The 16,851-nt window shown below is 43.7% G+C and overlaps 1 protein-coding gene across 15 annotated transcripts in view; it reads left to right on the top strand.

The window, feature by feature from the left end:
- Positions 1-15,769, top strand: part of PRPSAP2 (phosphoribosyl pyrophosphate synthetase associated protein 2) — a 35,220-nt gene extending 19,451 nt beyond the window's left edge. For 8 of the 15 annotated variants that reach the window (XM_036835393.1, XM_036835386.1, XM_036835391.1 and 5 more), the window contains 6 exons: positions 1,620-1,675; positions 6,678-6,826; positions 8,674-8,744; positions 9,916-10,062; positions 13,894-14,005; positions 14,745-15,769. In XM_036835393.1, the coding sequence (XP_036691288.1) occupies positions 1,620-1,675; positions 6,678-6,826; positions 8,674-8,744; positions 9,916-10,062; positions 13,894-14,005; positions 14,745-14,812 (603 nt within the window). In that variant the 3' untranslated portion in view covers positions 14,813-15,769. Of the gene's footprint in view, positions 1-1,619; positions 1,676-6,677; positions 6,827-8,673; positions 8,834-9,915; positions 10,063-11,880; positions 11,998-13,893; positions 14,636-14,744 lie in introns of those variants that run through there. The other 7 variants (XM_036835389.1, XR_005017664.1, XR_005017665.1 and 4 more) reach the window with 7 other exon arrangements.
- The last annotated feature ends 1,082 nt before the right edge of the window (positions 15,770-16,851 follow it).

Here is a 16,851-nt window from a genome sequence, read left to right as displayed (position 1 = left end):
AGGTGGATCTTTTTTCATTCACCTCACTAGATGCTCAGTGGGTCCCTTTCATTCTCTATGAATTTTGTTTGCTGAAGTTTGAGTATCTCATCCCTTCTATTTTTTCATTCCTTTCGTTGGGAACTGTTAGAAGTTGAAAATCTTGGATCTAGTCTGTATATTGTTTAACTTTTTTTTTTTTTTTGTCAAGTTTTGCATTCTTACATGCTGCCTGGTGGGAAAATTCCATGGCTTAATCTCACCCACGGTTTTTTTTCAGCTGTGTCCCTCCTGCCCTTCAGCCAGCTGAGTTTCTTATTTGGACCATAATAACTTCCACTGTCTAGATTTCTTTTTGGTTCATTTTCGTAACAACTTGTTCGTTCTTTATGTGTATGATTTCCTGTTTTGACTCCTGAGGAGAAAATAGACCTGTTTTTATTAAAGAGTCCTTTCTTTTAAAGTTTCCTTTTCTTTGCTCTATTAACTGTTTCTTCATTTGTTATTTTGCTCTTAGCTGGGTTTGGTGCTGTCTGGTGATGTTTGATGAGGCAAAGAAGTGCATAAAGCAGTTTAGAAAGACTTCCAGCAGAAATAAGGAAAACGCCTAAATGAAAATATTTTTTGCTACCTTACTCCCTGATAGTGTTGGATAAGTTAGGCTTTTTATGTGTATAGATGGATCAGATGTAGAGATATCTTATCCATGTGGATATATCTATAATAAAGCCTTGTTCAAACTAATAAGTTTTTTGTTTACTAAGTATTGATTATTTAGTGCTTCCCATGTGCTAGGTATTGTACAAGGTGCTAGATGTTATTAAGCGCTTATATTAAAGTTCATTGATCTAGCATAATTGTGAGAAATCAGTGGGGATATATTTGAATGAAATAGTGTAATTTAATGAAATGATTAGATTTTAAGAACATAATTTGAATATATTGTCAAGATGAAATCAGAAACAACAAACTACTGCTCAGCTTAAAAGTAGTTCTGTCTTCTAAACTCAGAAGTTGGTAATGGGTGTATCTTCAACTGTAATTATCCTAGTACAGATCACTTCAAATGTTTAAAGTAAAGGACTCCAAAGTAGACTGATGTTTTGCTTATTTTCTTAAGGGCTCTTAATATCTTTATGAAACAGTACTAGGCGGGCTGATTCCTTTAACAAATTGGTTTCTTCATTATGCTGTGACAGAGACACATTAAGTAGTTATTTGTTTGGACCGCACTTATTTGGAATTCAACAGGTGCCTTGAATTCAGGTTCGATGAATATCATCCTTGCCCTGTGAAATTACATGTAACTGGGATTCATGAGAGGCCTTCCTGTTGACTTTATAAAAACATCTTTGCTGCCACATAGATATGAGCTAATTACTGATTAACCCTACTTTTTTCTTAAACTAGGTCTATGAGAGTCATGCCTTGATAATAATTTTTTTTATTCCTAGGTAGGCGTTTCTTCATCTTCTAAAGAGGAAATTTACTTTGAACTTTCTGTCTTTTTGGAAAACTTTGAAGTGACCAGATGACGTTTTTGAGTCTGTTGGAATGTTCATTTTTATCAATTACCGGATATTGGTGTGAATAGCCTTGTGGAGACATGGCAGTAATCCCCACCCTCTCCTCTGTCACAGATCCCGGATTACAGAAATGCAGTGATCGTGGCCAAGTCTCCAGCCTCGGCTAAGAGGTAGGTGGGAGCTCACGACTGCTCCACAGAGCCGCACCCAGGGGTCCCAGCCCCGTTGAATCCCAGGTGTTCTGGATTCTATCTCAGCCGTTCCCACTGTGTCTCTTATTTTTTATCCTGTGAACTGATAGTTTAAAAGATTGTCTGCTGACTCCATGTATTAAGTGATGGTTTATTTTCCTCCCTTTTTTCCAGTCCCAGTCTGTGACTACCATCACATTTCTTAGCAGAAGCCGTCCAGGACTGGGGAATCCCAGCCCGGTGCTGAGGCGGCCGCTTGTTGTTCATCTTCACATCTGCCCTTTAAAATACCAGTGAATGTATTTTGAGGTTGTTTACTGCCTTTTATTCAGAGAACTCAGTAATTTATTAACAGAATTGTACCCAGCCGAGAGGCTGGATTGGTATGTGTTAAAAGGTGACATTTTACAGAATTTACAAACACTACAAGGTGTGCACATGGGGCAGTGCTGAGAGTTACATGTAACCTGGAGTAACTGATGAGTCAGGGATACAGAACCTAAAGTTGTGTTTGAATTGAAAGGGTTTCACACACAGACATGCCTTGGAGATAGTGTGTTGGGTTCCACACCTCTGCCAAAGCCAATATCACAGTAAAGTGAGTCACATGGATTTTTGGTTTCCCACTGCATATAAAATTTTATGTTTACACTATACTGTAGTCTGTTACATGTGCAATAGCATTATGTATTAAAAAACATTGTACATACCTTAATTTAAAAATACTTTATTGCTAAAAAATGCTAACCATCATCTGAGCCTTCAGCGAGTTGTAATCTTTTTGCATCAAAGATCAGTGCTCGGGGCTTCTCTGGTGACGCAGTGGTTGAGAATCTGCCTGCCAATGCAGGGGACACGGGTTCGAGCCCTGGTCCGGGAAGATCCCACATGCCGCGGAGCAACTAGGCCCGTGCGCCACAACTACTGAGCCTGCGCGTCTGGAGCCTGTGCTCTGCAACAAGAGAGGCCCTGATAGTGAGAGGCCCGCGCACCGCAATGAAGAGTGGCCCCCGCTCGCCACAACTAGAGAAAGCCCTCGCACAGAAACTAAGACCCAACACAGCCAAAAATTAATTAATTAGTTAATTAATTTTAAAAAAAAGGAATAAAGAATAAATTTTTAAAAAAAAATTCTCCCCCTGAGACTCTCCCTCTTTTCCTTACGTAAAAATATTCACACACACACACAAAGATACACTTTTCTGGATCAGGTTATGCAGTACAGCTCTGCTCCTGTGAAATCTGTTGTCTTTTCCTTGGAAATATAAATTAGATTCATTGTAGGAAGTGCCAGACCAGTAGACGTTTCTTTATGTGCATTTGAGACTTTTTCAAAACCACAGAAGACTTAACTGCATGTGCTGTGTAATGACATCTTCTACTGAGGGAGGAAAGTGTAACTTCTTAAGAAAGTAATTTGCAATGGATGTAGCATCAATTTAAATTTCTTGAACTGATTGCAGACACTGTGACAAAGCTCTCCTTGGTCGTGGAGTGCAGACGGGAAACCTGGCACAGGGGAGATTCTGTTCCACCAGGGAGCACAGTTGTACCTTTAAGTGCCTCCCTGTGGCATTGCAATGCCTGGCTGTGTCTAGTGCAGGTGGTCCTGATGATGGGGTTCTGTTAAATTCCTAATTTATGACCACAGCCCTTGTTTTTGTTTCTTTTTAGCTGTTCTTGTGGGCTGTAAGGAACTTGTTTTGAATTTTTGATGTTTGAAAACCAAGGTTGGGAGAACTTATTGGATCTTTAAGCACTTGAACATTTTTTTGCGCACTAGGCGCTGAAGATGGAAAAAAGAGTAAGACCTCAGTGGTGAATTCTACCAAACATTTACGGGGGAAATAATGCTAACTGTACATAAACTCTTCCAGAAAATTGAAGAACTAGTACTTCCCAGCTCACTTTATGAGGCATTCATTACCCTGATAGCAAAGCCAGACACAGACATGACAAGAAAAGAAAAACATCAATATTCCTCATGAACCTAGATATAAAAATTCTAAGCAACATTTTAGCAAATATAAGCTAACAATATGTAAAAAGGATAATACATCACGACCATTTAGGAATAAACTAAAAAAGAAAAACCGTATCATCTCTGTAGGTGCAAAAAGCATTTGATAAAATTCAATTTCTCTTCCTGATTATAACTTTAAGCAAACTAGGAATAGAAGGGAACTTCCTCATCTGGTAAATGATATCTATGAAAAACCTACAGCTAACATCACACTTACTATGAAAGACTGATTGCTTTCCCCTAAGATCAGGAGCAAGAAGAGGATGTCTGCTTTCCCTACTTCTACTCAACATTGTATACTGGAGCTTCTGGATAGTGCAATTAAAAAAAAAGAAAGAAAGAAAAGAAAAGGAATCCAGTGTGAAAAAGAAGAAGCAAAACAATCCTAATTTGCAAGTGGCATGATTATTTATGTAGAAAAATCTGATGAAATCTATAAAGATGCTGTTAGTACTAATAAGTCATTTTAGCAAAGTTGCAGGATATAAGATCACTGTCCAAAAATCAGTTGTCTTTCTGTATACTAGCAACGAACAATTGGAAACTGAAATGAAAAATAAAACCAAATAGCATCAAACTAAGTTGAAACACTTAGGGATAAACCTAAGATGTTCAAGACTTGCACACTGAAAGACTTGCCTAGAGAAATTAAAGACCTAAATGAATGGAGAAATATACTGTGTTTGTGGCTTGAAAGACTCAATATTGTTAAGATAGCGTATCTCCTCCCTACATTGGTCTGTAGAATTGACACCATCCCAATCAAAATGTCAGCAGGCTTTTTTTTATAGAATTTGACAAGCTGATTCCAAAATTCATATGGACATGCAGTGAAACTAGAATAATGTCCCCCCCCCCAAAAAAAAAAAACTTTGAAAAAGGAGAACAAAGTTTGGAGATCTAACACTACCTGAATTCAAGACCTATTATAAAGCTAAAGCAATCGTGATTGTGTGGTATTGGAATAAAGATAGAAAAATAGGTCAGTGGAACAGAATAGAGTCCCAAAATAGACCCACAGGTATCTGGAAGACTGATTTTCGGCAGATGTGCAAAGGCAGTTTAATGGGGAAAGGCTAGTCTTTTTAACAAATGAAAAGTGTTGGAATAATCGGATGTTTGTGGGCAAAATAATGAATTTTGAGCCATATCTCACATCATTTTTAAAAATCAACTTCAAATGAATCATATACCTAAATGTAGAACCTGAAAGTACAAAACTTCTAGAGGCAAACAGAGGGAAAAAAATCCTTGTGACCTTGGTTTAGGTAAAGATTTCTTAAATATGACACTAAAAGCCCAATTGATAGGAAAAAATTGTTAAATTGGATGTCATGAAAATTAAAACTGCTCTTCAGAAGACATCATTAAGAGAATAACAGGAGAAAGCGCAGATTGGGAGGGAATATGTGTGAAGCATGTGTCTGATGAAGGACTTCAATTCAGAATATATAAAGAATTCTCCAGACTTACTAAGAGAACTAAAAACCCAACTAAAAAATTGGCAAAAGAGAAACAGACCCTTTACCAAAGCATATATATAGGTGGCAGATAAGCGCCATTTGTCATGAGGGGTCAGTGCAAACTGAAACCACAGCGACCCACTGCATGCCGCTGGGATGGGTGCATTGAAACGGCTGACAGCAGCCCGGCTGGCGAGGACTTGGAAGGGCCGAGTGCTCACACACGGCTTGTGGGAGTGTGACAGCCACTTTGGGAAACGGTAACGTGTGATCCAGTCACACCAAGGGAAAAGGAAACATGAGTCCAGACAGATTTGTACACGAGTGTTCACAACGGTTTTGTAACAACTCATGACTGGACACAACTCAAAAGTCTATCCAGGGACTTCCCTGGTGGCGCAGTGGTTAAGAATCCGCCTGCCAATGCAGGGGACACAGATTCGAGCCCTGGTCAGGGAACTAAGATCCCACATGCCGTGGGGCAACTAAGCCCATGTGCTACAACTGCTGAGCTCAATGAGAGAGCCCACGTGCCGCAAACTACAGAGCTCACGCCCTCTGGAGCCCGCGCACCACAGCTAGAGAAAGAAAACCCACACGCCACTGCTAGAGAGAAGCCCATGCCCTGCAAAGAAAGATCCCGCATTCTGCAACGAAGAACCTGATGCAGCCAAAAAATAAATGAAATAAATAAATAATAAATCTTTAAAAAAAAACAAAGTCCATCCACAAGTAACTGGACAAATAGTGATAGACACACAGCATGGACTGTTTACTCGGCGACGTGAAGGACGCTCTCCTGATGGATGTGTGATGTGGCGACTCTCCAAACCGCTACGCCGAATGAACAAAGTAAGACAAAAAAGGACTACAGACTCCGATTCCACGTACGACATTCTAGAAAAGGTAGAACTGTGGTGATAGAAAGCAGCTCACTGGTAGCTGGTGCTGGAAGGAGAAATTGCAGAGGGGCACAGGTGACGTTTGGCGGGGGTAGATACTTTCACTGCCTTGGTTGTGCTGACGGTTGTACAGGTATAGAAATACATCTGAGCTTATGAAATCATACGGTTTAAGTGTGTGCAGTGTCTCGTATCTCAGTTACACAACAAAACCTTGATGCTTCATACTCTGATGAGTAGTTAGTGCACTTTGTATCATGTGGTTGGTTCTCACTGTTAACTAGGTAGATAGGTAGAATTAATTAACAATTCCAAGTGAGGAAACGGAGGCTCAGAGGAGGTGAACTAACTTATAACTTACACGGGCTCACTCGTTGGCCGAGTGCACACCAGGCCCAGCTGCCAGGGGGATGTGTGGTCATGTGGGGTCTCCACACTTTGTCTTGGATTCTGAGAATCTAAGATTATTTCATTCTCCTTTCTCATTGACCCTTTTGGAAACTACCTTTTTAAAGTTCCCGTGATGTTTCTCCGTAGATGTTATCAGAAACCAGCTTTGCGTGATTGTGAACGGGTCTCCTGCTCTCCTCCAGGGCACAGTCTTTTGCTGAGCGCCTGCGACTGGGCATCGCGGTGATTCACGGAGAAGCGCAGGACGCCGAGTCCGACCTGGTGGACGGGCGGCATTCCCCCCCCATGGTCAGGAGCGCCGCCGCCATCCACCCCAGCCTGGAGATCCCCAGTAAGTGTGCCGCCCCCGGGTCGCTTTCCTCTTTGATTTTAAGGCTGACTTAATTTTTTTTTCGAATGTGAAGTACTACTTCTCTTTTTGTTTTTTAAATTGGCAAAAACTGATACCTTTCGTGGCCTGGCTGTGACAAGTGCACTTCTGGTGGCCTCTTAGAAGCAGTCTGTCTGGTCATACCAAGACCTATGCACATGCTCAGTTTAGACGCATCTGTGGCACGTCAGGGATTTCACTTGTGCGTTCAGTAACATGTCCTAGAGTAGAGTAAAGTTTAACACAAGCAGAAAGCTTTTGGTGCACAAGTTATTCACCGTAGTGTTACTTCTAACGCAAAATATTGGAAAAGTCTAAATGGTTCACCAGAGGGCTGGGCTTGGTGAAGAATGTCGTATCAGCACAGCTCATTATGAAGCTCTTTGAAATAATTAAGACTCTGGAAACAAGAGAAAAATGTATGGAATGTATGTGAATAAGGCAGAATACAGGAGTGTAGGCCTGTCTTTTGCCCGGGCCAGGAGGGAATACGAAGGATGAACGTGGTTGTGACTGGGTGGTAGAGTTATGCAGGAATTTGTTTTTGTTTTTAAGAAACTTCCCTCAAGCTTTAATAACATCTTTTCAGTTAAAAAAAAATACTGCTTTTGTTTGAGTCTGCGGGGGAGAAAAGACTTTTCCTCTACCCTCTGTAGCTTCAGTGCTCAGGAGGCTGCAAATAAAACTGACAAAAGACAGATCAAGAAGAGAAAAGATAGATTTTAAGAGGAGGTTGGAATTCGGGGCTTGTATATGGTCTTCATAGGGGAAGGGGAGCGGAGGAAGGGCGCTGATGGGAGGGCCAGTGGCTCGCAGGGAGGATTGATGGGAGACAAGACGGTGTGTGACAGTGTCTGTGTAGGAGTGGTGCCGACTTCTGGTCTGGGTGATGAGAGCCAGTCTTCTGCGGTTGTTGCTGGGAGGGGGTTTAGGACAACTGAATTCTTTTGAGTTCTTTTGGGGAGCTCTGCTTTTAGGCAGATAAGGGACTTCAGGAATTCAAATGCCTTCAGCTTAAAATAATTTTCATGCCACTGTGGGGTATTCTGGACCCCTTCGGGTTCTCACTTTGCCTAGGAGTTTGCTCATTTATAAACAAAAAACCTCAGAGAAGGAAATACGGTCCTGGGATGGCCATGAAGGAGCGAGATTGCAGCTGGGCCTTGTGGATCCCGGTTAGCTGAGGTGGAGGCTGAAGGCATTCAGGCATGGGTTCAACTGGGAACAGGATGGCAGAGGCAAGGGCTGGGCTTTGTGTGTGGCCGTGGGTGGCCAGGAAGGACGCCACCCTGACCACCGAAGCTCCCTGGAGGGAAGACACGGGGATAAGGTGGCAGCAGAACGTTCCTGAGGGCAGTGAGTCCCTCGTGTTGTTTTTGCTCTTTGGGGTCCTTTGCACTTTTGGGTCAGTTTATTTCTGCAAAAAAAGAGGTTGGGATTCTGACGGGGTGCATGGAGTCTCTAGATCACTCGGGGAGCATTGCCGTCTTAACAGTACTAAGTCTTCCTGTCCGATCTGGATGCCTTTTATTTCTTTTTCTTGCCTGACTGCCCTGGCTAGCACATCTGGTGCTCTGTTGAATAGCAGTGGTGAAAGTGGGCATCCTTGTCTTGTCCCTGATGTTAGGGGAAAGGTCTTTCATCACGTATGACGTTAGCAGTGATTTTTCCATAGTTGCCCTTTATCGGGTGGGGGAAGCTCCCTTCTGTTGCTGGTCTCTTGGGCCTCTGTCATGAGACAGTAACTTGCTAAGGCCTCGGCTTGGCTCTTAACCGAGAAACGTGTGTGCGTGTTTTGTCCTGGGCAGTGCTGATCCCCAAGGAGAAGCCCCCGATCACAGTGGTCGGTGACGTGGGAGGAAGGACCGCCGTCATTGTGGTACGCAGGCCTCTCTTCCTGTCGCTCTGTCGCGCTTGCCGCTGGTGCTTTGCTGACTGGCTTGCCAGTCATGCTGGGGACGGTGCCAGGTAGGTCTCACGGGCGCCTTGTGCTGAATGGCTACTTTGGTCCAAAAACTGAGACTCGCCAGGTGACCCACAGCTTCTGTTCGGCTTGCCTACAAATCCGAGGCTCCCAGGACCCCCCTGGGCTGGAGCATTTGCTAGAGCAGCTCACAGAACTCAGAGAGACACTTAAGTTCACCAGTTAATTAAAGGATGTGACAGAGGACACAGATGAGCAGCTAGATGGAGAGAGAGAAGCACGGGGCAAGGCCGGGGAGGGTCCCCGTGGAGTTGGGGTGCATCACCCACCCGGTGTGGAATGTTCACCCACCTGGTTCGCTCCCCGAACCCTGTGCTACTGGGATGTTATGGGGGCTTCTTCCTGGAGGCCTGAGTGATCATTAACCCCATTTCCAGCCCCCTCCCCTCTCTGGAGGCGTTGGGGCTGGCCGTGCGGGTGCTGCAAATTCCAAGCTTCCCTGGTCTTTCTGGTGGCCAGTCCCCATCCAGGAGCCCGCCCGGCGTCGCCTCATCAGGACAAGAGGTTCCTCTAGTGCTCTTACCGCTAAAACATGTAAAAGGGCTTTAGAAGAGACCAATGTATATATTTTCTATTATCTCATACTGAGAGTCTATGAGATTAGAAACCACTGGACTCTGAGTATTTTGTTAAAATAATAATTATTATTATTTTTCCCCTTATAAAAATATATGGAAGAAACACATTTCACATCCACCCAGTGCAGAAAATTTAGAAAGTAAGGAAAAGTAGCAAGAAAAGAGGAAAGAACCACCTAGAGTCAAAAGCATCTTCTAACAGGTGCTTTACTATGCATTAAAAAAATCTAGGGTGAGTATTTCTGGAGCACCTGCCTGGTGGGGTGTAGCTCTAGACGGTAGGGATAGAGAACTGTAGGCCCAGGGCGCCTGTCCTGCGCTGTGGGAGGCCTGGAGGGAATGCAGCGGGAGCCCGGTGACCGCGCTGTCTGGACACGTCAACGTGGACAGCAGGTGTGTCACAGTAGAATTAGTCCAGCCTCTTTCCCCGTGGTCTAGACCCGCCTTTACAAAAGCGTTCATGTCTCTTGCTGACTCTTTCATGCCAGGACGACATCATTGATGACGTGGACAGCTTCCTCGCTGCAGCAGAGACCCTGAAGGAAAGGGGTGCGTATAAGATCTTCGTGATGGCGACTCACGGCTTGTTGTCCTCCGACGCCCCTCGACTGATCGAGGAATCTGCCATCGATGAGGTAACAGAGCCGGGCTGAGTGTGGGCACAGCTGCCTGGTGCCCGTGCCCGTCCCGACCTGTGGTCACGGGAGCAGGTGGAGAGTGAGCTGCCCTGTGTTAAGAGTGTTTTCTGTTTGCGTGTCACTGCCTGCAGCCTTTGTGTTCTGCCCGTGGCAGCGGGTGATAGTTTTAGTGCCTCTCGTAAGTGGAGCCCCTGGCCCTGACGGCACTGCCTAATGCTGGGCACATGCCGTCCCTGAGCTCCGGCACAGCCCTGCAGGGAGAGTGAGAACTTGTGCACCAGAAAAGTTCAGTGACTTCTTAAGGTCAGGCAGCTACGAGCCCCAGCTCGTAGGGTTGAGACCCTAGTTTACCCGATGCTAAAGCCCAGCTCTCTCCCTGGTACAGACGCCCGTGGCATGACGTCGGGAGAGGAAGGCACACGGGGCCGCCTTCCTAAACTGCCTGCAGCTCCCAGAGTGGCTGAAGTGAGGCCGGCCAGGTTTCCTTGCCCTCCTTTGTCCACCCCTCATTCCAAGGGCCAGCTAGCTGCGCGGGTTGATTGTGTGAATCACGTTTTTATTATCTTTTAAGAAGCAGAAATGCTGTCTCCTGTATATTCCTGGGTGTTGAATCTTCAGTTAGTCGGACTCCTTTTACTTTTCTGAGGCCCACACTTTTCCTCTTCAGCAGCCGCTCTCCCTGAGCCTGGCCCAATGCTCATCATCTCTGATGGGCTCAGGATGCTCTAGCACAGAGAGAAAGCCAGGCTCGCACGGCTCAGCTCGATCCGGCCTCCTTTCTCCGCTGCACGAAACACACATAAAGGGGAAGACTTCAGGCCCACGGCAGTGCTCACTGGTCTGTCCGCGTGGCGCTAGGCGGGGTTCTCGCGGGTGCTGCGTGTGGGCGGTTGGCAAGAGCGTGTGGGGGCTGCTGCAGCCTGGCCCTCGGAACAGAGTGGACTTCGGAGAGGACGCGTGAAGCCCCGGACGCGGAGGTCGCGCATCCTAGGCCAGCAGGGCGGCTCTTCGGGGGCCACGGGGGCTCAGTCACCGATACCCGTACCGGGGAGTCGGGTCAGTAACTGATGGATAAGCTGGGTTCCATATAAACCTGTAGACAGAGCACGGTTGCCCAGTAGATGATAAAGCTATGAACAATGTAAAAGTAACAGCAGGATCAACAGGGTGGGAGGTGGGAGAAGTGGAGATAGGCTGATTTCCCTGTCTTTCAGAAGAGGAGCCAGTAAGGAGGGCTTGGAGTTGATAAATCAAGATTTGAAGTGTTTCTCTTTTTGTTTTTTTAATTAAAAGTAGTTAAATGAAACGTCCAGAATAGGCCTCTATAAAGTCAATAGATTGGTGGTTGCCAGGGTTTGAGGAAGGGTGAAATGAGGAGTGGCCGAAGGGGGTACAGCGTTTCTTTTGGGGGAGATACTAATCACAGCTCTGAGTATCCTGAAAGTCATTGAATTGTATGCTTTAAATGGGCAAATTGTATAGTATGTGAATTATATCACCATAAAGCTGTTATTTTTAAAAGTGGTTAGAATACATTTGGAAAATTCATTCCCGACTGAGGGTGGCTATCTAGTGAGAAAACTGACCCTCCAAGGTGACCAGGTGGCTCACTTCCTCCTGGGGGCACTGTCCCCGAGCCACTGGGCTCAGAGCAGGTGCAGCCCTGCCTGGGGTCACCCTTCACGCTGATGCCGTGTGGATGGGGCAGAAAATTCTGTTGTTTGATACCAGTGGGTAGGTGTTTTTCCTGTGGGAACTGTTCTTTTACAGGTCATGAGACTTACATGACCCTTCATGTTCCCATTTTTGCCTTAGTTACCAGGAAGATCAAACAGAAAAGGAGTCACACAGTAATTACGATGGGCTAGGTTTTCATGGCCCTGCTGCTGGTTCTCAATGATTCCTGATCGTCTGTTTCAACAATCTCATGGTGTATGTACGTTTTTTATTATAAGCTGTCTTGAGGCTTATTTTGGAAGTAGGGAGTATGTATTATAAACAATAACTTTAAAAATATTCCCATCTATTTTTTTAAGAAGGCTGAGTATTTTTTTTTCCATTTGTAGCTGTTGAAAAATGCTTGTTTCTCCCTTTTTGATTTTCATCAAATCTTTTTAAAATAACAGCTTTATTGACATATACAGTAGTCCCCCCTTATCCACAGGGGAGACCTTCCAAGACCCCCCAGTGGATGCCTGAAACCGTGCACCGATAGTACTAAACCCTATGTATGGTCTGTTTTTTCTTGTACATACATACCTACGATAAAGTTTAACTTATTAATTAAGCACAGTAAGAAATTGGCAGTAATAACTAATAATAAAATAGAACAATTATGGCAATATACCTTATTGTGCAAATTTAATGCCTTTTTCATCTTAACTAAGCACTTTCGCACACTGTGTCCACAACTTTTGCAATTTGATATGTGACAGCAAAACTAGCGTGAATTTCTGTTTCCTTCTTCACAAGTTTACGGATGGACGATTCATTCTTACCATAGATCTTAGCAATCTCAGCACCCAGTTTTCTTTCCTTGCAATCTCAGCACCCAGTTTTCTTTCCTTAAGTCGAGAACTTTTGCCTTTTCGCTTAAAGGAAGCACTTCACAGCTTCTCTTTAGTATATCTGAATTGCCAGCCTCACTACTTTTGTAAAATTAAGTAAAATAAGGATCACTTGGACACAAGCACTGTGGTCTGATACCCGAGATGGCTGCTGAGTGACTAACGGGCGGGATCTGCTGGACAAAGGGACGATTCACATCCCGGACGGAGTGAGATGGCCCAAGAGTTCATCACACTACTCAGAACAGCGCACAATTTTAAACGTATAAATTATTTATTTCTGCAATTTTCCATTTAGTATTTTCAGAGTGAGGTTGACCGTGGGTTAACTGAAACTGTGGAAAGTGAAACCTCGGATGGGGGCTGTGGGGGATGTCTGTAATTCACATGCCATATGATTCACCCATTTAAAGTGTATACTTCAGTAGTTTTTAGTATATTCACAGAATTGTGCAACCATTACCACAGTCACCTTTAGAACATTTTCATCCCCCCACAAAGAAACTCCATACCCATTATCAGTCACTCCCCATTTCTTCTCAATCCACTCAGCTTTAGGCAACCAGTAATCTGCTTTCTATCTCTGCAATAGGTTTATCTAATCTGGCCATGTTATATAAATGGAATCATATAATATGTGGCCTTTTATCTCTGGCTTCTTTCACTTAGCATAATGTTTTTTGCAAGTTCATCCATGTTGTAGCAGGTGTCAGTACTTCATTCCTTTTTATTGCCATGTAGTATTTCACTGTATGCATGTAATTTTTTTGCTTTCTGTTCATAATTTGGGTTGTTTCCACTCCGACTGTTGTGAATAATGCTGTCATGAGCACTCATGTACATGTTTGCAAATGGAGATGTTTTCGTTTCTCTTGGGTGTCTACCTAGGAGGAGAATTGCTGGGTCACACGGTAACTCTATGTTTAACCTTTTGAGGAACCTCCAGACTGTTTTCCAACGCAGCCGAACCAGTTTGCATTCCCACCAGCAGTGAATGAGGGTTCCAATTTCTCCATGTCCTTGCCAGCACTTGCTGTTATCTGTCTTTTTGCCTGTAGCTGTCATAGTGGGTGTAAGGTTTTCAAACCTTAACCTAAGATACAGGTAGCATTCACACTGACTGAAAACATTGCTGAAGGCACAGTAGACCCACAGTCCTCCTGTAAATAGGACTTCAGAGATGTGAGAATATATCAGATTTTCAGGTCAAGCCAGGAAGCTACTTGGTTTTATGATCTCTTGTTTTTCTCTTGATTTGCAGGTGGTGGTTACCAATACAATTCCACATGAAATCCAGAAGCTCCAGTGCCCCAAAATTAAAACTGTGGATATAAGCATGATCCTTTCAGAAGCCATCCGTCGGATTCACAATGGGGAGTCCATGTCCTACCTTTTCAGAAACATAGGTTTAGATGACTGAGCAGCTTTCCTTTCTTAAAACTCTCGAGGGCCAAACTGGAATAGTAAGAATAGGCACCGTGAGGCGCATGCCTGGCTGATGTGTTTCACAGGGACCGTCTGTGTCTTGTTCCTTCCTTTTGTTAATTCCTGTGAAGATAGACCAACTTCTTAAGTCCATTTGGGTGTTTGTGAGTTTATGGGGGCAGTTTTTATAAAAGAAAAACTATATTCTCCTCTCAAATAAAGTAAGTTAAGACCTGGTTGTGTTCAGTTTACCTGTTGAAAAAATAGCTTGGAAAAAAAATTTTAAGCTCACAAACAACCTTTTCCCAAAGTTGCTGGAGTCCAGGTGCTTTAAAAAGTTAATAAAGTAAAATGATATACTGTATGATACTGCAGGTGAAAAGCCAAAAAGATTATGCTGTGAAGTCCAGTAAATTACATTTTTAGAAATGCTTTTATAGACACGCATATGGAATATGTGACCGTTATTTATTTTCTGCAACAAAAGAAGGAATAAAAACTGTATTTGTGTGTGTTTTTTTTTTTTAACTTTGTGTTTTGGCAATTGTTTTATAACTAAAATAAAATGAGAGCTGAATGTACATGCTGTGGATGTTGAAATGTTCACCAGCTTGTTGAGATTTCCGCAGCTTTGGGGTGATGCAGTCATCTCTTCGGGATGTAATCTTCCCTGTTCTGTTTGTCCAGGACCCTGCACGTTCTCGACGCGTAGTCACTTGACTGCAGCAGGAGAGGAATTGGAACACCAGCTGTGAGCCACTGGGGCAGGTCAGGAGTTGGCGTGAGCTGCCATCTGCATCTTGGCGTGGCTCCTTGGCGTGGCATCTTTGTTCTGCTCCTTGTTTAAACAAAATGCAGCACTGCATGCTCTGGAGAATGAGATGCTGGCGGGGAGGGGGTTACAGAGGGCAAGCGATGTGACCCTTGTCAGTGTCAAGCATCTAATATTGTCTGTCAGAGTTCAGAACTCAAAACTCTACCTTAGAGTTTATCAGGCTGGGAGACACTGGGGTCCCATGAGTTATGCCACTAAGGTCATGTAATGGCAGTCCCCTCCAATTCATGCAAGAAAGAATTAAGACTTTCTTATAAAGAAAAAGATTACTTTTTCTTCCAAAAAACCTTAAACCTTTGCTTTCTGAGTGCATGCTCAGAAAAGACCTGAGAAAGCCTTTAAGCTCGCACCTCTGGCTGCCCTTGAGGTTCTGTGTAAGCAAGAAGTGAGGGCCAAGGCCAGGTTGTAAATTTTCTGGCAAAGTGTTGAAGGCATGCCCCAGGACACACAGCCCATCTACAGACTGGGAGAGTTGTTCTCTCTCTCTTTTTTTTTTTTTTTTTTGGTTTCAGGGTTTTACGGAAGTGTGTGGTGACTCACTAGCTGACTGTCCAGAGATTTCAGTTGCCACAGACAACAAAGAATACAGACTTTACAAAATCAGTTGAGAAAAGCCACTACGCAAACAAACCCTGTGGAGGGAGGAGAATCTGATTTCCAGACTTTCACATTATAATATTTAAAATACCAGTTTTCAACAACAAGAAAAAATTCCGAGGCATATAAAGAAACAAGAAGGTTGGGCCCATACACAGGGTCTTCCTTGAGGAAGCTCAGACTTTAGACCTACTAGACAAAGACTTGAAGTCATCTGTTTTAAACATGCTCAAGAGCTAAAGGAAATCATGGGAATTATGTCTCACCAAATGGAGAATATCAGTAAGGAGAGAGAAATAATAAAAATGAACCAGACAGAGAGGATTTGAGGAAGATGGAGTAGGAAGCACCAGGAATCTGTCTCTCCACCTGGACAGTTGCAGTGGCAAATACATCTGATGATTTTGGAATTCTGGAGTCTGTTGAAGGTTTGCAATTTCCAGGGGAAGTGTTGGACAGTAGATTATAGCTAATTTTGGTCAAAACCAGCTTTTAGTACAGTTGGAGATACCCGGCCCCCACTCCCAGCCCTGTGGCAGGCAGCTCTGCACACGTTCCTGGAGCAGTCTGTACCAGCTTGTGGGAACCAGGATAGGCAAAAAGGCCCCCTCCTCCAGATAGCAGGGATCTGTGCTCTGATAGCTGATACCGGCTTCTGATCAAAGAAGTGCAAAGAGGCTGGTAGCCATTGTTACTTCACCTCCCCCATTGTTGCAAGCTCCTCCTCCTCCAGCTGAAGAAGGAATAGTGCCTAACTCATGCTATGAGGCCAGCATTACCCTACTACAAAAAACAAAGACATTACAAGAAAAATAAAGCAAAGTCCAATATCTCAAGAACATAGGTGCAAAGATCCTCAACAAAATATTAGCAGAACAATTCCAGCAATGTATAAAAAGAATTATGCATAACCAAGTGGGTTTATCCCAGATATGCAAGGCTGTCTCAACATTTGAAAATCAACTCGTGTAATCCATCACATCAACAGACTACAAAAAGAAAAATTACGTGATTATATCAATTGATGCAGAAAAATCATCTGACGAAATCCAGCATCCATTCATGATAAAAACTGAGTGACATAGGAGTAGAGAGGGAATTTCCTCATCTTGTTAAAGAATATCTTCAAACAACCTACAGTGAACATCATACTTAATGGTGAGAAACGAGAAGCTTTCCCACTAAGATCAGAAATAAGGCAAGGATGTCTCCTCTCATCACTCTTTTTCAACATTGTACTGGAAAGCCAAGTTAATGCAATAAGACAAGGATTTAAAAGGTACACAAATTGGGAAGGAAGAAATAAAACTGCTTTGTTCTCAGATAATATCATCAATGTAGAAAATCTGAAAGAGTAACAAT

This window comes from Balaenoptera musculus, chromosome 20 (assembly GCF_009873245.2).
Source record: "Balaenoptera musculus isolate JJ_BM4_2016_0621 chromosome 20, mBalMus1.pri.v3, whole genome shotgun sequence".
NCBI lineage: Eukaryota > Metazoa > Chordata > Mammalia > Artiodactyla > Balaenopteridae > Balaenoptera > Balaenoptera musculus.
Note: the sequence above shows the minus strand (reverse complement) of the source record. Positions and strands in the feature narration are given on the sequence as shown.